The sequence below is a fragment of the Rhagoletis zephyria genome, unplaced genomic scaffold (assembly GCF_001687245.7).
Source record: "Rhagoletis zephyria isolate East Lansing unplaced genomic scaffold, Rhagoletis_zephyria_1.1 Rzeph_scaffold_00103, whole genome shotgun sequence".
In the NCBI taxonomy this organism is placed as follows: Eukaryota; Metazoa; Arthropoda; class Insecta; order Diptera; family Tephritidae; genus Rhagoletis; species Rhagoletis zephyria.
This window is the reverse complement of record NW_016157187.1, coordinates 51,312-74,296: the sequence shown is the minus strand read 5'-3', so window position 1 is coordinate 74,296 and position 22,985 is coordinate 51,312. Positions and strand designations below refer to the sequence as shown.

At 36.7% G+C, this 22,985-nt stretch overlaps 1 protein-coding gene across 2 annotated transcripts in view; it reads right to left on the bottom strand.

Annotated features, from left to right (window-relative positions):
• Window positions 1–4,142: 4,142 nt before the first annotated feature.
• The window catches only part of retn (retained), a 56,626-nt gene continuing 37,783 nt past the window's right edge, over window positions 4,143–22,985 (bottom strand). Inside the window, exons 4-7 of one of the 2 annotated variants that reach the window (XM_017633064.1) lie at window positions 10,498–10,645; window positions 9,774–10,399; window positions 8,812–9,632; window positions 4,143–5,660 (exon numbers count right to left, since the gene is read on the bottom strand). In XM_017633064.1, the coding sequence (XP_017488553.1) occupies window positions 5,275–5,660; window positions 8,812–9,632; window positions 9,774–10,399; window positions 10,498–10,645 (1,981 nt within the window). In that variant the 3' untranslated portion in view covers window positions 4,143–5,274. Of the gene's footprint in view, window positions 5,661–8,811; window positions 9,636–9,773; window positions 10,400–10,497; window positions 10,646–22,985 lie in introns of both variants that reach the window. The other variant, XM_017633057.1, reaches the window with a different exon arrangement.

Here is a 22,985-nt window from a genome sequence, read left to right as displayed (position 1 = left end):
GAGCCATTGACCTATTATTTTGTAGATGGACAACCACACAATGTTTTCCAGTCACAGAAACTCAAGTACTGTAATGTGGTCTGTGAAAATTCTCAGACCCTCTCGTCTATAATTCAGAAATCATTCCAAAATTCATCTAGAGGATGTTATAAAGTTCCTAAAGTTCCTTCCCTAGGCACTCAGAAAGATCATATGACTAAACTGGGATCATATAAACCCATTGGGACCCAGGCTTTTCTAGAACTTCAGCTCCCGCGTTCCACCAAAATCCATATATCCAGGTACACACTATTTGTGCGTGTTTAATTGGCTCAATAGAGTTTTGCAGTTGACCAGAAGCCTTGATGTAATTTTGAAAGAGTCCAGGGCTTTTAGAAATGTCTGACATTGCCATCCTCCAGCATGCATGCACCAGTATACCAAAGGCTGCAAGTTCCACTTTCAGGAGTTATTAACTACATTGTAGGGCTTGTTGAAGGCTAATTACGGTAGCATTTTGAGTGCGAGTTTGATCTTAAAAGAATGGTTTTAAAACCATCAAGCGCTTACGAAAGTCTTGATTTCTGGTGCTTACCAAGTTTCTGAGACACAAAGCGTCCCCGGAAGCCTCATTGTCAATTAGTATGGGTATATGTGGTACACATATCATGGCTCTCAGTGCTTTGGTCCGGCCGGTGCGTATAGCTCCTGTAAAGGCTACACAGACTCATCGGTGTAATCGCGTCATAACCAGTTGCTAGAAAAACGTAAACAAGTTGCACAAGTGTGACGTCATACAAACAGCGATTCTGTCAAATTCACTGAGAGCGGAAAGCAGTACGGAGTAGAGGTTTACGCCGACAGGCCTTGCGGCGGCGGCGTGGTCAACTTCAAAAAGAATCGGCGGCGGCGGCGACGCCGGCGCGTCTGGAAACGCCGGCGCTACTGCCCATAAGGTAGAAAGTGCCATGGGGCTACTAATCTTATCATGTCATCACGTCAGCGTTAGGCATTCACCATGCCAATTCAGATTATAATTCTATTTAATTCATTCATTCAACTAGTTTTAAATTTAAATTACGTTACTTCCTACTTGAATTAAAATGTTGAGTGCCTGGCGCCGATGGATGGGCGAACAGAAGAAGGTCTGAGGTATGTACATACATACATACACACATGGCTATGTATGTTCTCTACACCCTGCAGGAAATGTATCTAACTATAAGCTAACTTTAAGTTGATTAGGAAGGAGCTAAAAGTCACTTATTATTTGTATATTTTCTTTGACGAAAGCTAACTATATTTCTATGGCGATGGCCGCGAAATAGTCAAGGGTGGTTTACCTCTGCATTTGATGTAGTCAAAGGTGGTTACCTCTGCATTTGATGTAACTAACTTGTAACTAACTAATTTTGGACATAAAATATCAATATGAAAACAAAATATTATTTTATTTTTTATTTTTATTTACTTTATTACATTTCATATTTGTTTTCATATCCTGCTGTAGGTGGTCCCATATTCGAACTCCGTCAGACATAACTTCAAAATGATAATATGTAATTTCGATCATCCTTTTATTTGTCCTCAACGCGTTTGTCCAAACGCGTTAAAAAAAAACAATATCCTTCATTACTCCTGCATTACTTGTCAACTAGTTTCAAGCTAGCTTTTTGTAGCTAACTACAAGTTATATAGTTTATAGAAATCCCGCAAAAAAGCTAACTACAACTGTGTTATTTTTTATTAATTGATAATAAAAAATTTTAAAAGTTAAGTTATTGGGATAATTTACGTCGCTGCAATAATCTTATCAACCGTTATGTTAAATTACGGAGTTCTTACGATTTTTTGCGGATTACATATTGNTTTTGGCCACTAGGCCAGAGATTATAAATGAATTTTTCGAAATTGTACCAAACGTCTGAAAAAAATGTACCCAATCAAATAAAAATGTACCAACAAATTTTTTTTTTTAACGATTTTACAAAAACAATGACTTAACGCTCTTTAAATAAAAATCGTTTGTACATATATGTGTTAAAAGTAGAATAAAAATTAGTTAAGCATTTCACTTTCTTTGACATAGTCACATTTTGGTTTAATGACTCTGTACGTATTCTTATTCCATGACAAAAATTGTGAGAGGATTTGATATAATTTTTTGCTTTTATAAAGAACCGAATGTTTTTACTTGAAATCTATTTCTACATTTAGTTTTCATCATATTTTGAACAGGAAAGATACGTTCGACGTTTGCTGAGGAATGTGGAATAGCCAATATACCTTGAGCTATTTTAAAAATGTTTGCAAACGTCGGGTCGTTCAGTTCATTTTTAACCGACTTCCAAAAAAGGAGGAGATTATCAGTTCGTCGGAATATTTGTATTTATTTATGTATGTTACCGCATAACTTTGGACCACGTCAACCGATTTCTTCTTGCATCGGAAAGGTAGTGTCTCAGAGGTGGTCCCATACTAATCTGGTTAAGATCCGATCAGTGGATCATGAGATATATGTATATATATATTTTTTTATATGAGAATTGAAGGCGGTTTTTTTTTGTTAAAAATTACTTGTTAATTATTTAGTTTAATTTGTTCCCAAACATCGCATTTGTACATATATTCAATTTTTTTTAAGTTCTCGTGCTCTAGGTGTGCGATAGAAAAAGACAAAGTCCCTTTCTATAAGAAATCGGAATTACTAATCTTGTAATGTAAAAAAAAATTTAATCGATGTTTGTGTGAAGTAGAGAAGGAAGAAAGTATTTATATAAATACGCAAGGCTCCATTTCCAAATTGTACCAAAACTGTCTATGGGGTGTCAATGTACTTTTTGGTTGCAAATTGTACCAAAAAAGCAAAATTGTGGCAACTTTATCATCCCTGCACTAGGCCAGTGCTGCATACGTAATAATCCGTTTTGTCGCTGTAATGAGTGACCAAAACGTCAGTTTGGGCGATATATCCTATGTTTTACCACTACGTTTCTGAAATCCTTGTTGTTAACATCTATGAGAAGTGACTTCTAGTTGAACCGGGTTATTCCTAGATAATTCACCTGAGGCGATAAATAATTTACGAAATTCCCTATGACTGTTAAGTTAAGTTGACTTTCCTTCTTTTGGTCAAGAAGCGATGGTGGACTTTGGTGGGTTTACTAACAAACCCTTTTCAGAGAACCATTTCTCATTCACCATAGTAAAAATATTATTCAACAGCTTTCCCCATAGAACTTTGTTACCGATTCACACACGCCCTCAATTTCAAATAATAAATGGAAACAATCAAAACAAACATCAAAAAAGAGAGAGTGGTGCCTACTTAATTTAGAAATCCCTCGGGTTACTTAACTCTGGGCCAGATTTTAATGCAGCGAGACATTGTCGGGTTTAGGAATATAAACATTTAACTCTGAGGTACTGAGCTCTGTATTTATATATTTAACTCTGGATTTTCTGCAAGTGGGCCTAAGTGCTTGAAAGTTCTACAAAACTTTAAAAGTTTTAAAGGCTTTGTGAAATAATAAATGTGAACGAAAATCTAGGAGCTTTGTAAAGCTCTGGTTTTTTTCCAAATAGGGGAATCGTAGGAAAGCTCTCGAAAAACTTTGTGAAAGCAGTTGAGTTGAACAAAGCTATTTAAAGACTAAGTCAAAGCTATTTAATTGAACAAAGTACTTTGTTGTAATAAAAGCGCTCGGTGAATAAAACAAACAATATCAATCTAAAACAATTCCAACTTGCTTAAAGGAACCCAATATAAATTAGAGCGAGAAATGCATCATACAGGAAGTTTTTTTTTTTAAGTAGATATTTTTTTATTGAGTTTTATTTTAGGCATCTAATAAAATAAGTCAATAACTTTCGGCGCGAGAATTATTTAAATATATGCGGTACATGTATGTAGGTATGTGACACAGTTTAACAGTTACAATCCGGATTTTTCTTATCGTACATTATCTACTAAACTTAATTTTAAGCTTTAACCTAAAGCTTAGTACTTAAGCTATTTTAAATAAATTCACTTATGTTATTCATCTACATGCATATAAAAATTACATTTTAAAAATAGGTAGCCTACAAATCTTTTTACAAAAAACAAAATCTTTCCAAATTACTGACAAAGAACAAAAAATTATATGCTTATATGTATGTATAAATTAGTTTTTATAAGCATTCAGGATTTCCATATATAAACTAAATTTAGGCAAATATTTTTTTTTTGTTGACAAATTCGTCATATGCATACATATGTGTGTGTTTATATATCAATCTTTAAGTTTATAACCGAAATTAATAGCAGATATATTTAAAGTTAAAATACTCGCTTAAGTGAAGCTATTACAAATGCAGCTGCGCTTAGTTTTCTAGTAGTTTTCTTACAGAAAAATAACACTTTAATTAAAATTATGTATGTAGGTATGTATGTAGGTATGTATGTATGTACATTTCTATGTTAAATCAATTGTATGCTTTGGTATTTTTAGTTTACTTGCAAATATGCACGATTTCTATTCTTCATTTAGAGCTGGGTTCCGAAGATTTTTCTTATCCTTCAGTATTGTGCATTTTTCCTGCTTTCACAATTTTTTTAAACCACCATTTTTTATAAATATTTCTAATTTTGAAGCACTACCACTCAGAAATACTTAATAAGACATTTTTGCCCTGTAGCTTCCTTCCATTCGCTTCAGTTCGCTTTAAAAATTAAAAAAAAAAAAAAGCTTTGAAACGGTTTCTAAACGCAGAGATTGATTAGGAAATGCAAGCTACGATTACTTCTGTCGCCTCCGATGTTAATATTGTTTCTGTGTTTTGAGTTCAGTCCTTGAAATTGTTCGGAATTTGAAATGCTCCTTAATAGCCTGGTGCATTTACTTCGTCGAGTGTAGAGATTTGAAAGTTATTTATTATTAAAGCAATGCCGTAAGCATCGAAAGAAATTTTTACTAAAGAACGATCTAGGTCGCACATGGTAGAGTAGATCTTATTTACTCCTTATTTGTTGTCTTATTCTATGTACAATTCCGCGTGAGCTGTGGAACATTTTCATTTTATATTATTCTAGGATTTTCTTTATTCCAGTCATATTTCGGTATGCTTATTTTCTATAAGTAGTTATCATAGCAAAGGTTTGAACTTTTTCTTCCTACACTTCTCGTAGTTTTGTAGCTGTCCACTCTGCTGTTGCCCTCTGGCTCACTGTTGCGGCAGCAACCCTAACTACAAATAGTTTCCTGTAAATATTTTTCCTTTTTCACATTTTCCCTCCTTCTCCTTTGCCTCTGCTTATGACGTTGTCATAAGCGCATCTTGTAAAACGCCACCATCGCTTAAGGGTCCATTGCTATTAGCTCCAACTGCAGCCCCTCCACTTTTCATCACTTTTGTCGGCGTTTCTTCGGTACTCGTTGTACTGGCTGCATCGGCAATGTCTTCATCTTCGATATCAGCATCTGCGCCACTTATACCACCCCCGCTCACATCTTTGGCTTCCTCCGTCGTATCTGTTATATTATTGCTGTCTAAGAGTTCCGTTTTATTCTGGCTTAGGTCCGCGGGTGAGATGTTACTGGAACTGTTACCGGTTGTATTGGCTATTAATAGACCCGAATATTTTATGCCGTTTAATTCGAGATTGACGACCAATTGTGGTTCACCATTGGCGCTAGTGCCTGCAAGAAGAAAGAAAAGGAAACAAGAAAAATTAGATTATAATTTTTTGAGAGGCGATAATTCATCGAGAAAGGAATTAAGGTATTCAATATTGGAATCATAAGCCTAACCCCGCAATTCTGTGCACTTCACAAATAAGTAAACCGGACTATTTGTCAAAAATTGGCGCCTAAAACTATGCCGGTAAGACTTATTTGTATTTGGCAAAATTAGTTATGCTTTTTTAAAGCGCCTAAAATTTAATTTTTGTAGCATTGGGCCGTATGAATAAAAATAAGCAATTGCTTTTTCTTAAAATTTCAGATCTTTTACTCAATGTATTCAAACAAAATTGAAGTAGAAGGTATGAAATTTTAAGAAAAAGCAATTGCTTAGTTTTTATTCATACGGCCCATTGTTTTAGTCATACTTTTTTTGACAAATAGTCAAGCTTGACATTTTTCGATAGCACATAATTCGGAGGTAAATCAGCAGTGGAATACTGAAAATCGCTACCAACATTTTCGTCGACAAAATTCTCTAAATGAAAAGCAGTGGGCCTAAAAGTATGCAACATGGAAAAGTAACAGATGCAATGTGTAAACAGCAAAATCTGGCAGAATGAGAGGACATGAAACTACATGTTGCATGTGCACGCTCTTTTATTTTGGAAATATTTGGTGATGAAAATTAGCGATATCGAATGTTGGAATACGTCTGGAGATTATTTTTAGGAAATGGTGATAGCTACACGTTGTAAGCTCTGATTTTTCCGCCACACCCTGCAATGATGTATATATTTATGCAACACCTAAATTTCAAAAATGACTGGTGACTATATAGGAGGCAGCCGATTGGCTACACACCAATGCTTTTCCCACTAGGGGGGGTAAATATCTACTCTGATGGCCAATCGGCAATCAGAGCACTGGTATCGCTAACGGCACGTTGGAAACTGGACGGGGAATGCCTGATCTCTCTCTCAACCGTCTCAAAATACTTCCAAATCAAGCCGATTTGAAAATTGCAGGGCTAGGCAGAGCACCCTCGAGGCCATCACCTCGGATAGGTACGGCGTAGGAGTACCGTTGGCAAACTGCGGCCTGCGCCTGGCCAGAAGAGCTCACTGTCGGCTCAGCGAGCGCTGGGCAAAAACCTTGACATGTAAAGTTGGAAGGTCCTTCGGGCCAGTTGTTGACTGGCTTAGAGCCAACTCTCGCTTCTTACAGGTTTACTGACCGTGTCGCAACTTAATGTCGACACTGATCCCTACTGCCGCAGCTACTCGAAGGACGAGGTGGAACCATCTCAACATTCCCTTCTCACACTCAAAAAAAAACTTCTCTTAATTGAAGAAAAACAGCAATCAAAATGAAGAAAAATGGCAACGAAATAGCACTAAAGAAGTTGTATCCTCTTTTCATGCCCAACATTTCTTCAAAATTATAGATTACATCCACGGTTCTATATTTTCGTGTACGTTTTCACACATTCCAAAGAAAAATTACTAATTCGGGAGAATTTTCTACTCATACGGTAGAATTTTCTACTCATTCGGTAAAATTTTCAACCTTAAAGTAAGGAAAATTTTTCTTTGATCCAGAGATGGATTTTTGGTTCAGTGCAGCTGCCCGTAATTCATTCATTGCGCATTTCATCGAAATCCCCGCAAAGCTCTCCGGAGGGGACATCAGCTGCCTGCGGAACTTAGTTTTGACCACCCAGTGCTTCTCATCTTAAGTTGTGTAATGTGGTAAGAACAATAGCCACTCTAATTAATGAAGTTCTCTTGTGGGGTCTGCCTCAATAACCTAACCTAACTATTACTATATAACCACTATTATGTCCTGCCTACTAAAGGTGAGCGATGTTTTAGATCTCTCAGTTGATATTTTTGAATTGCAGATTTGATCAGTTTTGTTACTCTCTGAGCTAATACAGCTATATACAGCCGTCCTCCAGATATTAATAAGGTTTGAGCCTATAAATACCTGGAATACTTCTTTTCTGGTCAAAATATCTCCCGAGTACAGGCAAATCCTATTCATATATTAAAATTTAATAGACCGTCTTAGAAATAGTTCGCTCGCGTAAACCTCAGCCTGAAAGACAGATTCGTCTTCCTCCATGTTGAAAACTGGGTCGTAATCCACAGATTCTTTCTCCAACACCCTGATCCGTCTCGGAGTCGCTGAAGATTTTACTATCTTTCCGTGGTTCAGATCGTTCCTTTTCCAAATAAAATCTGCATAAGCAGAAGACACTTGAATAACACTCCTGTCTAGATAGCAATCTTTTGAAGTTTCCTGATCTTCGGCTGCGTGGATAGTAAGTTATCGAAATGTCCATCTCAAGGTCCTGACCATTTACATAACTATATCTACCTGTAAGTTCCATAAGAGCTTGTCATCAATTCGTTGGATTAGACTTCTTTTCTTTTTCTAAGAGATGATAGCAATGCTCTCTGCATAGCTCTGCATCGCAAAGTCTGTGTCGCTAAGTAGACACGGCCTACCATGTCTAAATACGAGAGACTGTAATGTAAGCAACATTTCGTGGTTTCCCTTGCTCGCTAGAAGGGGCTACAGCCTTGCAAGTCTCTACCTTTTTATTCTGGACCAAGGTGTCGATAAGAGGATGCTCCATATTGACGAAAGGGCTTCGTGTGCTTAGGGAGAAAACTGTAGCATACCCTTTGTTCACAATATATTTCTAAATCTAAGACTTTGAAAAACACGAATGGCTGATCTTCCTAGCCGGTAGCCGTACTTAATAAAAAAAAATAGGTTTCTTTAAGAAAACAGTCTCTTATTTGCCTGACTTAAATGCTTTTCATAGTCGATAGAAGTCATGTTTTTATCATGGATAGAAGTAAAAGCCTGTATGAATTTGCTGTCTATATGAAAGATCTAAGTATGTAACTCTGCTTCAAACTTGATCAGAAAAAATCCTGTTTAGAAACGACTTTTTCCCCTTTTTGTCTCATAACGAAGTGCGAGTTGCGCCACTGCCCCTGTTTTGCATCTAAAAAATTTCTTACTAGTTCTTACCACAGATGCACATTTCCTCCATGAACCTACAAACTTGCAAATTGTTCAACTCTAAATTTCACTTATCCTATCTCCACTAAAAGAGAGTAAATGAAACTTCCCTCACGTCGCTTATACTTACCATTTCGCATAACGCGGAATTGCATGCCCGATAGCAGGTTGAGAGCATCTTCTACACCACCCAAACCTGGGCTTCTAGATTGCCCACCCGTACCACTGCCGCTGCAGTCCATCGCTGAAGTGGCACCATTATTATTATTATTATTATGCTGTTTAGAGAGATGTATCTTCTTTGTGGATATCGGAGAGATGTGCCCACTGCTCACGCCAACAATGCCATTGCCGCTGCCAGCACCACCATCACCACTACCGCCACCGCCACCACCTGCGGACGCCGCACTAGTCGAAGGCGAATTCTCAATGGCCGAGTCATCAGACTTATCGTGATTACCGCTCGAACTGTTGCCGAGATGTTGATGATGCGGCAGGTGCAAATTGTGTGGCAAATGCTGATGGCGATGATGCTGCGGGTGGTGGTGGTGATGACCATTCATTGATGCCGACCGATCGTTCTCGTCGCCGTCGCCGTCGCCGCCGTCACCGTCACCGCCTCCGCCCGCATGTGTCAATGAGTTGCCAGTCATGTTATGTGCATCGCTGCCATCCTCGTCGTTATCCTCACCATCCGAGTCCTGTGGCAGATTGTTGCTGTTGTGTTGATGAAAATTGGCCGCTGCCGCTGCTGCTGCTGCTGCCATGCCAGGCGGTAGATAAAAGCTGGTTGGAAAGCTGAGAGCTGACGCACCACCAACGCCACGTTTCGCTGGCGGTGGTTGATGTTGGAAATCGTCGCGGTCGCAAGCATCCGGTGTTTGTTCGCGTTCACGTTCCCGTTTTATGTTGGTGAGATTGGGCGGTGAGTCGGAAAGATTCAAAGCCTCGCTGCTAGAAAGATGGTGAAAAACAAAATATAGTGATTAGTATGGATGCAAACCACAGGCAGGGCATGTGGCACAAGCGAGGTGAATATGCCAGTAAAACTACCAGCAGATGGCGCCATTAATAACGATTAAAAATACTCACTGCTGTTCGCTCAGACCCGCTACGCCAAGTGCAACACCGCCGCTGACGCCACCACCGCCAATGCTTGCGGCACCTAAAGCACTTCCCTGCGGCGAGGCATTCATCGACGCTGGCGGGCTGGTGTTGTTGTGATACATTTGCCAAAAGGCTACACGTGACATCTCCAACGCGTTCATCGCCTCGCGTGTACTCATCTCTGGGCTCTGTGAACGCTGGCGTTGCGGCTTTATGTGTCCGGCGCTGCCACCACCACCACCCCCAACACCGGCAGAAGCTGCACCTGCACCTACACGCCCCGCGGCCATCGCTGCCGCAGCAGCCTCGCCTACTCCAACTCCGGCAGCATTGCCGCCAGCGGCCGCCGCCGCCGCTACTGCAACCGCGGCAACGCTACTCTGTTGCTCCTTCTTCACCTGTATAAGTTTTAGGTATTCCATCATACGCTGTTCGAACTCGTGCGTCACCAAATTCGGCATTTGGCCGAAGGTGGGCGCCATCAGTCTATGGTGTGCGGCAGCAGCGGCGGCCGCTGCTTGCGCCTGCTGATTGTTGGCGGCGTGTGTGACAAGCGCCAACGGTGACATTTGTTGAATGCCTTGCGGCAGCGATTGACGGCCGATTTGTGGCTAGAGTGTGGAGAAAGAGAAAGTGGAATGCTGATTAGTATGGTGTTAATAATTATTTTGTGCTTTAAGTATATCAATTAGTTTTTGATTTTACTCACCATTTGCATTTGACTATGCATTGCCTCGTATTGGCCATAGCTGGAGCGGCGGCCTTCGCGGCGATTACCGTCGATGGCGGCCTGTAGTTCGGAGGGTGTACTCAAATTTTTCTTATCGCATTCGTAGGGATAGAGATATTTCATATACCTGAAAGAGAGGAAAGCAAATTTGGGATTTAGTAGGGTTTGATTTGAGTAAGTTTCTTGATATATAGTATGTATATACATATGTGACGAAGAAAGACACGTTAGCGTCTTTTGGGTAATTTTACGGGACGGCCGAAAGAAAAGGTAGCATGATTTTACTTGTATCTTTTTCGCTCAGCTCGGCTTTTAAAATTGAAAACAAAAAAAACGGTAAGGTGTGTTTCTTCGTGCGGCGTCACATGTGGATATACGTATGTATGTATATATGTATTTATACATATGCCTAGTATTTTCTTCAACTATGTATGTAGAAAGCCTCCGAAGAGAGAAAACTAATAAATCTGTAATATTTTAATAAAAGTAACTGAAGTGACTTAAGAAGGTTTGACTTTGGAATAAAAAAATAAGAATAGGCTTCTCTTCAAAAGTTGTATATTTTTTATGACGCTTCTATGAAAAGGGCGTCCTAAGCCACGCCTATGGCTAGTTAATCGTTAAAATATTATTTTGGGAACCCTATGAAATATTGATTTAGGGAAAAAATTGCCAAAGTGTGTTTTCGAAGTGTCACAGAAGTATTAATAAATAATATGCCAATTCATCGGACCAGTTCAGTGAAACCGAAAACAGCCGAATTTCGTCAAAAAGAAAGTGATATTTCAATACGTTAATCAGAGTGTCCAAATTTGGCGATTTTCTGCCAATTTAGCGATCTTTTTTGGATATTTGCACGTAAAAATTTAGGAAATCGCCATTGGCGATTTTTTTCCTTCAAATAATTTTTTTCCAATTATAAAAATATACAAAACTTAGTTTCCAACGATAATTAAAAATACAGAAAAGGCTAATAAACTGCGTGATAAACTTGACTTAAGAAGCATATTAAAAGACTGTCAAAAATGTTTAGTCACCCTAATCGAAGAACTTTTGAACCGATTACCTAGTCAATTAAATACTTAAAAAAAAAAACGTTAATTTTGTCACCAGAAAAGTGTGTGAATCACAAGAGGGCGGGTTTCAGGGACCTGCCAATTCACTATTTGACTTTGAAGGAAAGAAAAGCAGCGGAAACTGAATATTTAAATCTTTTAACTTTCCCATGGAATAACTTTTTTCAGAACCATTCCATCGGACTCTGAAGAATTTTGGATAATTGCTTACGGAGTGAAAACCGCAACAGGCATTAAAATGTTTGGAAATATAAGTAAAGAAACCTTCATATTATTATCCTTGTCGCGCTCACATGCTTTTGTTAAGCGCGTAATGATTCAACAAAAACTAAGATTCGAAATAAGATGAGGTTGGAAAGCCTTAATACACTAGTTCGAAGAAAATGTTATATGATAAAAATAACACCTTTACACCGCATTTATTTCGGTGTTAATTTTATACTTTTCACTTCACTTCACGATAACGCAGAACGGGAATTGACGCTGTGGTCATTAAAGCACAAGAAGTACGAAGCGACTTATGCCACTTTCAAAATAAACGGCTCATATTTTAAGTTGAGACAGGGCATTTTAGAACAACATTCTGCGTTCTTTAAGCTAATTCTGAATTATGGGGTTCTTCTGAAGTAGGGCGTTCTTGAGCCATTTTCTAAGATAGAGCGTTTCCGAACGGGATGCTGAGATCATATATGTAATACTCCTATATTGGCAGTAAGAGCTAGTACCGTCCGAAAACACTACAGTACAGATATATCAATGAACACGTACGAAAGAATAGGAACTCACACGTTTATAAATAAACATGTACACAACACATATACAAAAACGGCACTCAAGTACACAATACATTGACAAAAACGGTACTAGACTGTCTCGCTTTGATTACGGAATGCTTACACATTGAGAAGTTAGCTTCCTGCCAATAAAGAAGTATTACATATATGGCTGAGATAGGTCGATCTTCCACTCAGCCGCCGATCTGCTGTATTCATTCTTCGGATTAACATTCCAGTAATTGCCACCTGTTTCCAAATCTAAGGGAATTAAACAACCAGAAAACCCTTGCCAAACTCGATCTTGTAATAGTTATCGATACATTTATTTATATATCGGTGTTTGTCGCAATCTAATTATGGTTGAGCATTTATTTTATCTGTCATTACTTCTTTGACGCTGCTGAACACCTATAACATTCTCTTGGAAATCCATTTTCTCAAAAACATTAAAGCGTATCGCGAGACGGGACGGTCTACCAGACTAAAGTAGTTTATAGCATCACGGATACTGACTGTGGAGGCAGTAAATTTTCTCTAGCCTCTTTTGACGGCTTTAAATCACTTCGCCTGGATGGTGGTTATCCGAAGATAGCCACAAAGTGTAATGGAGAAAACTAGGAAAGGATGATTATATGCCAATCAGTTTGACAGCTTTAATTGTGAAGAAATGTACATTAGATAAAAGGTTTTGTTGGGCAAAGCTCGAATCGAGTCTGGAGGCAGAGGAGTACAAAGTGGGAGCCTTAAGCAGAGATCAGACAATTTGTACATTTGTCCATTTGGCAGTTACAGAGTGGTATTGTCTAGAAATGTTTAACGAGAATGAGTTCAGCTCAATAACAACTTTCCAAACAATACCACTCTGTAACGGTGAAAATGGATAAATCTAGACAAATGTACAACTCGTGTGATCCCTACTTTAGATTATGTTGAGAGGCGTTGTTAAGCAACGTTACTTCCGACTCTCGGTGATCTGCAGCCAGGCGGCATGGCGTCTTTGTTGCCTCTTACCTAGCAGAAATTCAACAGAGCCGCTGTTGCTCGTAATACTTTGTTGGATTTGTTACGCCTGGATTTAGTGATCCAGGAGGAAGCAGTGAAAACTATGTGTTGACTGTATTATTTTGAATTGTTGCACGATGAGTTAGAGAATTGTTTAGACGGTTGTCAGAGTAAGTAATAACTAGGGATGTGCCGGGTATTCGGTATATCCGGAGTCCGGCTTATGCAGCCATATTTTGGTTATCCGACTTTTTAGATCAGTATCCGGCCGGATTACCGGATATTGACTCTAGAAATTTTAAGTGAAAGCCTTTTTCAGAAAAGTTTGTTCTTTGTATTTTTTATAATCAAGTTTTTTATTAAAGTTAAAGATTTTCATATAATTAATTGTGAAACGAAACTTTTCCGCATAAAAAGGCAACAAACTAAATATTTGTATTTTTTTAGCATAAATGATACCAGATGCACTAATCATTCTATCTGAGATCACTAGAGAAGCTGGTCTTCTTGTCTTCTGAGAATAAAGGAGAGTATTAAATACTTCGTCATTTCATTTTAGTTGTTTATGATTTTTATTTTTTCATTAAAAACATAAACTTTATTTTTGAAAAAAAAATTTTGCATCATCCCATAACCGTTAACCTCAGATTTAATTAGATCATAGAGGATTTAAAACGGCAATTAAAAACCCATCTTCCTTATAACGATTGACAATGATCGAAAAAATAAAAATCAAAATTTAACTATTATTCTTGATTTTAAAATAAACATTTAAAATTAACAATTTTGCAATGATCTAAAAATAAAAATCATGGTATTTAATTTTTATTTTCGGTGCCATGGAATCTCGTTACTAAGGTACAGAATAGATATGTACCTGGAAAACCACCAACTTTTTTATGGCAGACAGAAGCAGAATACCCTAAAGCAGTGATTCCCAAAGTGGCCAAGTGAACCAACAGGAGTCCACGAGAGACTTGAAGGGGGTCTACGTTGGCGTGAAAAGGAAATCGGGGTTCATAAGTTGTAAGTGTGGGTCCATGAAATAACAAAAATATTGGCTTGGTTTTCCTATCAATGTAGGCAGATAATACACTACTCAAAAAAATTAAGAGAACAAAAAAACATGTATAATTTTTCGGTGATAAATGGTCACAACAACATTTTTTTTCAGTTAGGCCAGCCTATGGATTAGATGGCCTGTTTATTAAGCTTCAACCTGCTTTTTTTGAACCTCCCTTAATTTTTTTGAGGAGTGTATTTTAAGGCCAAGTTCGCAAAGATTTCTCTAGGAGGAATACAATTTCAATCTTCCTTATTACAACTCAATTCACGGGCAATCAATTTAGATTTATTTTATTTGTGAGTTAAACATGAAAGAGCGTTCTTCCACTAAACGTAAGATCTAAATTTCACAATTTTTGACGAGTTTTGGCAATATGGTAGAAATGTAGCAGCAGAGGCTCTACCGAAACTAGTAAAATTTTAAAAGGGATCTACTAGAAAAAAGTGTTTGGGAACCTCTGCCCTAAAGGAATCAACACATTTTCGCTAATGCCGAATTTTGCCGATTTGTATGAGTTATTTTTTTTGGATTTGAATACGCAAAAAAGTTGTATTGAAAGTTGTGTAAAGTAATTGAACAAATTAGTTCGGGAAGTTTAGGTTCTATCCTGTAAAATTTGGAAAACTAGATTTTCACTCTAAGCTAGCGATATTTAATACGAAAATGAAGCTTCATTGTTTGAATACGCGCTGTTTTCAACTACATATAGCCCTTTTCGATCTCCTAGACTTTCCTATAAGGCTCTGATACACTCCTCAATATAGCAAGACACAAATATTTAATGCCTGCGTTACAAAAAAAACCCCAGTGTTGTCTCTTGTATTTATTAGTCATAATCAAAAAATTTGCATTGCTTTCATATACGCCGCTGAATGGCATTGCACATTAATTGAGAAAATCAAATAAAAAAGGCTGTACATTTGAAACACAAATCCAAGCGAACATCGAAGAAATAAATGCCTTCGCCATGAGAAGTCAATGATGATTATCAACGATCGTGGCTGTGGGCCTAAATCAACAAAAATATTTCCATTGTTGCACTTAACTGTTGGAAAGAGACAAAAGGCGGGGCGGTGGAAGGAGAAAGAACGCTACGAGCAATAAGACAAACTCCGATGACAAGACAAAATGCAAATGCAAATTCTCCAATGAGTAAACACGGACCGACAAGCTGAGATGCCGCCAACGGATCGGCCGCTAACCAAAACGCACCAACAAACGTACGATCCAGCAGGCGGGTAGGCAAACAGACAGGCAAGGGGTTAAGGAAATGTTTATTAAATATTGAAATAATAGAGTACTAACGCGATTGAATGCAAACAACAACAACAACAACAACAACAACAACAACCAAGACATGCTAATAAAATGAAAAAAAAAAGGAAATGATCACTACTAGCTGGCTGTTGATCGACGATTGTTTTGACGGTTTGACTTCAACGGCACCAAATGATGCAGCCGCTTTTGAGTGGTACCTATCTAGAGAAGGAAGCGTTGCAAGTGAATATATGTGTAGCCTTTGATTGTGTTAATTAAATTAAAAGAATGCTAATGGAAGACAACGCAAACACCGCACGTAAAAAAAGAAACTATGAAAACTTGTTTGTTTCTCTGCGAATAGGTATGTGTGCTCAAAAGTAAGGAGCAAGGAAATCAAGACGACGAAGATGCCTGTGCCATGCTACAAACTTGACGTTTAGGTGAGCTATGGCTTCGTAAATTGCAATATGCAAATAAAATGGCAACACGCAGGCGTAGGCTTTGGTAGAGAGCAGGTGTTTGTACAGATGACATTGGCTTAGAGCTTGAAGGGCTAAAGGTATTATGTTTGCTTAAGGGGAAGGATAGTGCTGACTCCACTTTTGTTAGGGCCCGGGTTTTTTCGACAGAGCCAGGATCGTGTCTTTTTTAAGCCTTTTCGTCATGTCTAATAAACATTCATTCCTCTTTGGTGGAACGCGATAGATAAGACCTTGATTGCTAACCTATAAGTATGAACTTTTTTAGTAGCATTAGCTTGGACGTGGGGTCTCACAGATTCCAAATCTGCGGTAACATATTAACCGCATTTCCGTGCAAAATTGATAAACAAAGACTATGTTTCGACTGCAAAATTTCTTCTCTATGTTAAGAGATGTAGTGTAGTTCGGGGCGCTAAAAGATCTAACAAATCGGCTGGAATTCTGTTAGTTGTATGCTGGGAAGTTTAGACTTAGTGAGTGACTTATCCAGTAATATCCATCTGACTGTGATAAGATAAAATACACCTCGTTCTCCTACCCAGCAGCAGCAACATATGCCCCTCAGCTAACAGGCTTCACAATCTAAGGGGTTGAATCTATTTGCCCTCACTACTTCTCCACACCCGGATAATTTCCATAGGTATAAGCTGGGGATTTTATTGTGAGCACCTTTTACCTTCCTTTCTCCATTCTGGTTCCTATTCTTCATCTCCATTTAATTTAATGAAATCCAATGTACAGCTCCGATGCTCTGGTCCAAGTGTGGCCCACATTATTACAGGCAACCATCCTCTCCGGGCCTATGTAATTATTACTTCCCATTCATTTCCAAGTGTGGATAGTATTGGATTTGAACCATTTGAAATTTCGGCAAACTTCAAGTGTGAAATTGGGGATCTCCGGAAATTTTACCAGGTCGGAAAATAAGTCACTTTGGCTTCGTCTGAACATAAAGTGCGCCTATGAATTCACTCTTTCTTCAGGTTGTCGGCAACTTGACTATGATGACGACATGCGCGTACATGCATACACATACGTACGAAAAAAAACATTCATACATACTAGAAATGTTTCTTTTAGCCGTCACCGCCTGGTGGTAATTGCACCATTACCGATTCAGGTGTTTACCCACATCAAATGTGTGATCATTTATATACACACATACTGCATATGCAGCAACACTACTACTCGTACACATGCACAAGTGCAACATCACAAATGAATAAAGTGCAGGCTAGGCAAAACGCGCTTGGCGATAGATGTTATGGTTTACTCTGCGCTGCGGTAGTTGTTGTTGTTATTGCAGTTTTAAGCAGGTACCTTCAAATTAACATTTTTAACAGACATGATCAACAGTGCGGCAAAAAGCAACAGCAACAGCAACGCCAACAACAACAACAACTGCAGCTACAATAAAAACAATAATGTTTTTAGCGTTAAAAGCTATAATCATTACCAGTATCATTCCTGTGGACTATGAGTTTGCCAAGCAGCTGTAGAAATTGACTAAACAACAACCAAAATGATGATAAAGAGTCAGACATAAATACCTATACACACAAGTTGCATACATAAATGCTTAAATACAGCTGTCCGCAAAATATTCGGAGTGCGATTTGTATTTTTTATAAAAGTATAGCTCACTATCTAACAAATACCACATGAATCCAAACTTTAAACTTTGTGTAAAAATTATAAAAATTCAACAATTTTTTATATTTTTTAATGTACTTAAATTTTTAGAATCTTATATCACATATTTTTTTTTAAATCGTTTAATTTTAGGAACTTATTTTATGTTTTTCGTTTTTAAATTTAATCCGTTTTGCGACGTTTTTATATTTTTTAGTTTAATTTAATTTTTAGAAACCTATTTTATGTATTTGTTCTTTTTTCATTTAATTTATTTTGTTATTTAATTTTCCTTAATAGTTTGGTTATTTTTTTAATTTCATTTAATTTTTAGAAAGTTATTTTATTTTTTTCCTTTTTTAAATTTTTTTTCTAGTTTTTTAGTTAAATTTTCTTTTAATTTTTCAGATTTTATTGTGTAAAAATCATTTACTATTTAGAAAATTATTTTATTTATTTTTTCTTTTTTTAAATTATGTGTGTTGTTCTTTTGTTAATTTAATTTTCTTTAATTTTTAGACTTAATTTTTTTTTAAGAAAAATATATTTTTGTTGTCTTTTCTAATAAAAATATTGATAATCTTATTTAATTTTCCTTCTTTTTTGATAAAATTTTTTCTTTTTCTAATTTCGCTTTCTTTTATTTATTAATTGTCTTTCGAAAAATAGTGGTGAATTGAAAGACAGTTGCCAGAATGGCCGTGTTAATTTCATTTTCGTTTCATTTTTATATGATATTGTTTAAATACGAAAATTTTTTTTTTAATTCTATTTAATTTTTGGAAACTTATTTAATTTATTTTTTCTGTTTTAATTTAATTTGTTTTTCCTTTTGTCAATTAATTTTCTTTTATACTATTTTCTTTGTTTTTGATTTTATTGTTTTAAAAAGATTTCAATTAAATTTTTTTAATTTTTTAAAATACATAGTTTTAGTTTAAATTTAATTTTCTTTATGTATTAATTTCTATTGTTTAAAAAAAAATATATATAAATCTTAATTTGATTTAAGTTCTAAAAAAACTTATTGCTAAATAAAAGGCGAACAGCATAACACTAAGACCTCTTCGTTAGCAGATCTTCCAATTAGTCTTTCGAAAGACAGTAAAGTGCTTTCAAGACAGTTGCCAGAATTGGGAATGGGTTAGTATAAGGGAGTGAAAGTTCGAGGTTGCTAAAATATCGCGTTGATTTTTGGCTTTTGTTTTTGCTCAAAATTTTCTTCCATATAAAAAAAAGTGCATATAATCAATGGTATTTTATAGCCTGCATAGTATGCAGTGCATACTGAAAATTCTGATTTTTGTACAAATTTGAGATCTAAAAAATAATCAAAACTCGTCACTCGCACTCCTATTATTTTGTGGACCACTGTACATATGTATGCATACACATCTACTTATACTTCTACTATATACTTATGTGCTTGCCCTATGCACTGCATCGTCCTCTAGCCACCAGTGTTGATATAAGAATCTTTTACTCCACATGCATACACATTTACATGTCTCAGCTGGGTACATACATACACATGTGAATGCACTAACCACTTGAACTCCTTATGCATAGTTACTCGTATTCGTGCTATGTGGAGGCAAACGCGTCTGTGGTCTGCTCCTTCATTTAATATTTACACGGTAATTCAAGTGAAGCAGCTATTTGGAAGATCAGACAAAAACCTAAGAAAAAAAGATATGGAACGAGCCAAGGCCAGCGCTAGGATACTGGAGGGACAGGCGTCCAAACATACATACACGCAAACCTATTTGCATGCATGAACAAGTATTGTTCTCGCTTGCATGTCGTCACACAGCGCCGACGCGTTTAGCCACCGCGCTAATCAACGCTCAACGCCACAACCGACCAATCCCAGATCTCGTATCATCTTTTCTTCATAGCAATGCCAATATTCATGGCTAATTGTTGGCTTATCCGCGCCCAATGTCCAGTTGTCTACACTTCACTTTATTCTTGGTTAATTTTTGCTGTTGTTGCTTTACGCTTATTGCACGTTTATTGTTTAAGTTTCCCAGATCGGTTTGGTGTTGCTTGTTACCATTGCCATTTTTACGCTTTTCTGCTGCGCCTTTTTGTAACATCTCACCAAGTTCTGCTAGATTTGCATTAAAAAATTTGTGCCCATGTGGATATGAGTGGTGCAAGTCTTCATTGTTTATTGCTGACTGATTTCTGTAGTGTTTATTAATTAAATGCAAAATATGGAATTCACTCGGCGGAACTCTCGAGTATCTTGAGGATATGTGACTTGGCGAAGAGGACTAAAAAAGGGAAAAGAGGCAAAGAGAAGCAGCAAGCAAACAAATTTGGAATATTGGGAGAGGTGGGGAACTTCTTCATAATCGAGCAGCTAAAAATAGTCGAGTGATAGGTGGTGAGTGCTAGAGTTGCAAAACTGTCGATAGTGCCACCACCACTGAAATAACTGCACTTTCTTTCATTGCACTTTAAATTTATAGTTTTGCAACAAGTAATTTTTAGATTTTTTTGAGTTTTTTTTTTTTAATTAGGTTATGGTTATAAAAAAATTAACCACGAATGGAAATAACTATCTCAAGCTCTTCGCAGTTTTAAGTCATATATTTACCGTGAAAAAACTCATATCCAGCTGGCACTCGGAAATAGTACTGGGTTATGGCAGGATTAAAAGATTTTTGGAGGACAAATTAACGATAAGTGTTTCCCAGGGATTAGTGATAGGGTATGTTTTGTGGAACATTGTGTGTGATGATATCCCTCAGCTGACGGTATTATAAAGCAGATCAACTTCATAGTAGAAAAGACGCATAGGGAATTGGTTAGCCCCGATCAATAGTCCATTCAAGTAACCGATGATTTATATGAGGCGATTTTCTCGGCAATTAAACATTGCAGGCCATTATTGCGTGTAAATAAATCGCCTCATGAAAAAGCATCTTCAGCTTAGGGAATCAAGGCTATGTTTTTGCGATTAACTATTTAAACAATGGCACTAAAAGGGCTGTTATGACAACTGTAGCCATGTCTGCACGTGTTTATTGGAAAAACGTAGGACCAAGACAACAGTCTAAGCAAATCTTAGCTGACCCAGCAAAGCCAATTATCCTTCACGGTGCGACACCATAAAACGGTCTTCATATTTACATACATGTTCGGAGCCTTAACCCTAAAATGACTCATGAGTTGAAATTATTTCATAAGGATAGAATAAACATATACTAAGCATCATTTCAAAAATAACACTCAATGGTTAATGCTACGTGGGATTGGATTTCGAAAGAGTTTCCGAAGACATGACAATAGTCATCATACGAGGCGGTATCTCCGAGATCGGTAGAGAGTGAAAAATTAAGTGGGCCAATGTTTCACAGCCGCAATATGTGTAGTATATAAAATATGTAAAATATATACAATGACGAGCAAAACTGTAACATGGAGTAACACTTTTTATTTCAGCTGTCGCTATCTTTCCAAGTTCTAACGACATTCATACTGTTGTTGTATATTTTTATTGGTACATCTTTGCTTCCTCTGTCATAACGATTTGATTAACAAAACCAGCAGACAAAAATGTAAATTAAGGCAAATGTTACAGTTTTTCACTCCTATATTTTTAATAACTTTTTGACAATTTTCACGCAAAAAAAGAATTATTAACACAATGTTCAGTATGCTTTTGCTTTTTTTAGTTCCTGGTTGCAATTTGGCATACCTAATGTGCATGTCTGTAAAANGAAATAAAAAGTGTTACATCATGTTACTGTTTTGCTCGTCACTGTATATATACATATAGAAAATGCGATAAATTCGATGTTTCCTATATTCTAGCGTATTTATAGTAAAGCTGCATCTTTAATTTTTTAATAGGACGCACAGTGCCGCGACTCCATACAAATGATGGACAAAAATAGAAGGAGTGGTCAGAATTGGCTGAAACTTCACACCTAGAAGTATTATGCCCCTCTAATTTCAAAAATGAAATCGGTTTTTCTGTACCGGTTACTCATTTCGAGAAAACCGAGTTTTTCTTGCATTTTTATATGAAAATAGTCATTGTGGACATGTGTTGATATAAGTGGAAGGAGGCATCAGAATGGGCTGAAACTTTACACCTGAAAGGACTANTCGCGGCACTGTGGGACGGCCGGATTTTTCCCAAGGACATCGAGAAAATTAGTTAAAGGAAAATATCTTTTGTAATTTTTAGGATTCAAATTAAACTCAGAGATTACGCAAAATTCATTTAAAATCAAAAATCTTGAAAGATGATATTTTTAAAGCACATTTTTAACATGTTCCAAAAGGATAATTGAAAACAAAAGTTATAATTTGGTCGATGGGCGATTTTGCAAAGCATCGACGATATATAAATATTATATTAGTCCAGAAACGATTTCTCTATATATCGCTCCTTAATTCTTACTAATCATACTAATAGTTATGCAGGGGCATGAGATCATATAAAAATTCCTGATTTCGATAGTGCTATTTTACAAAAAAAAAAAAAAAAAAACCCAGTTTAACTCAGTAGTATGAGAACATACAATGGGCCCCATGCATAAAAAGCGAGCTTAAGCTCAGACTCATTTCAGACTGATAGAGTGAGCCGAAGCTTAAGAAATTTTACTGGAAATCGAATCGGAGCTTAAACTCACTTTTTATGCATAAGGCTCAATGTATTGAATATTACAAAATTTCAATGTATTGAATATTACGTATTGAATATTACAAAATTTCACCGTGATTGCGATATGTAAAAAAAGTAATGGTTGAAAATTTTTTTTTATATTAATTGTGCATTGCGTGTGTAAGGTGTAGGACCAAATTACTCTATGCACTAAAGGGTTGTAAAGTTCAAAATATGCATGAATCAAAGGCATAAAAGGCATAAATACGAAGTAATGTAAAAAAATATTAAACTGAAAAAGTAGTAAATAAATTAAAACAGACAAAAAAATAATAATACCATGCATTTCGTTGCCAAAAAATAAGCAACAAAAAATAATTTTTGCCATTAGCTTAGCTACTACGTTTACACGTAAAAAGGTTTTTTTTTTATTAAGTAGGTTTGGAGAAAACTTGGTGCGTGCCAAAAGGCCACAAAAAAGGAATACCAAAAATGTTTGTTATACATACAACATACGAGTATATTTATTTTTTTGCTTTGAATCTTTCC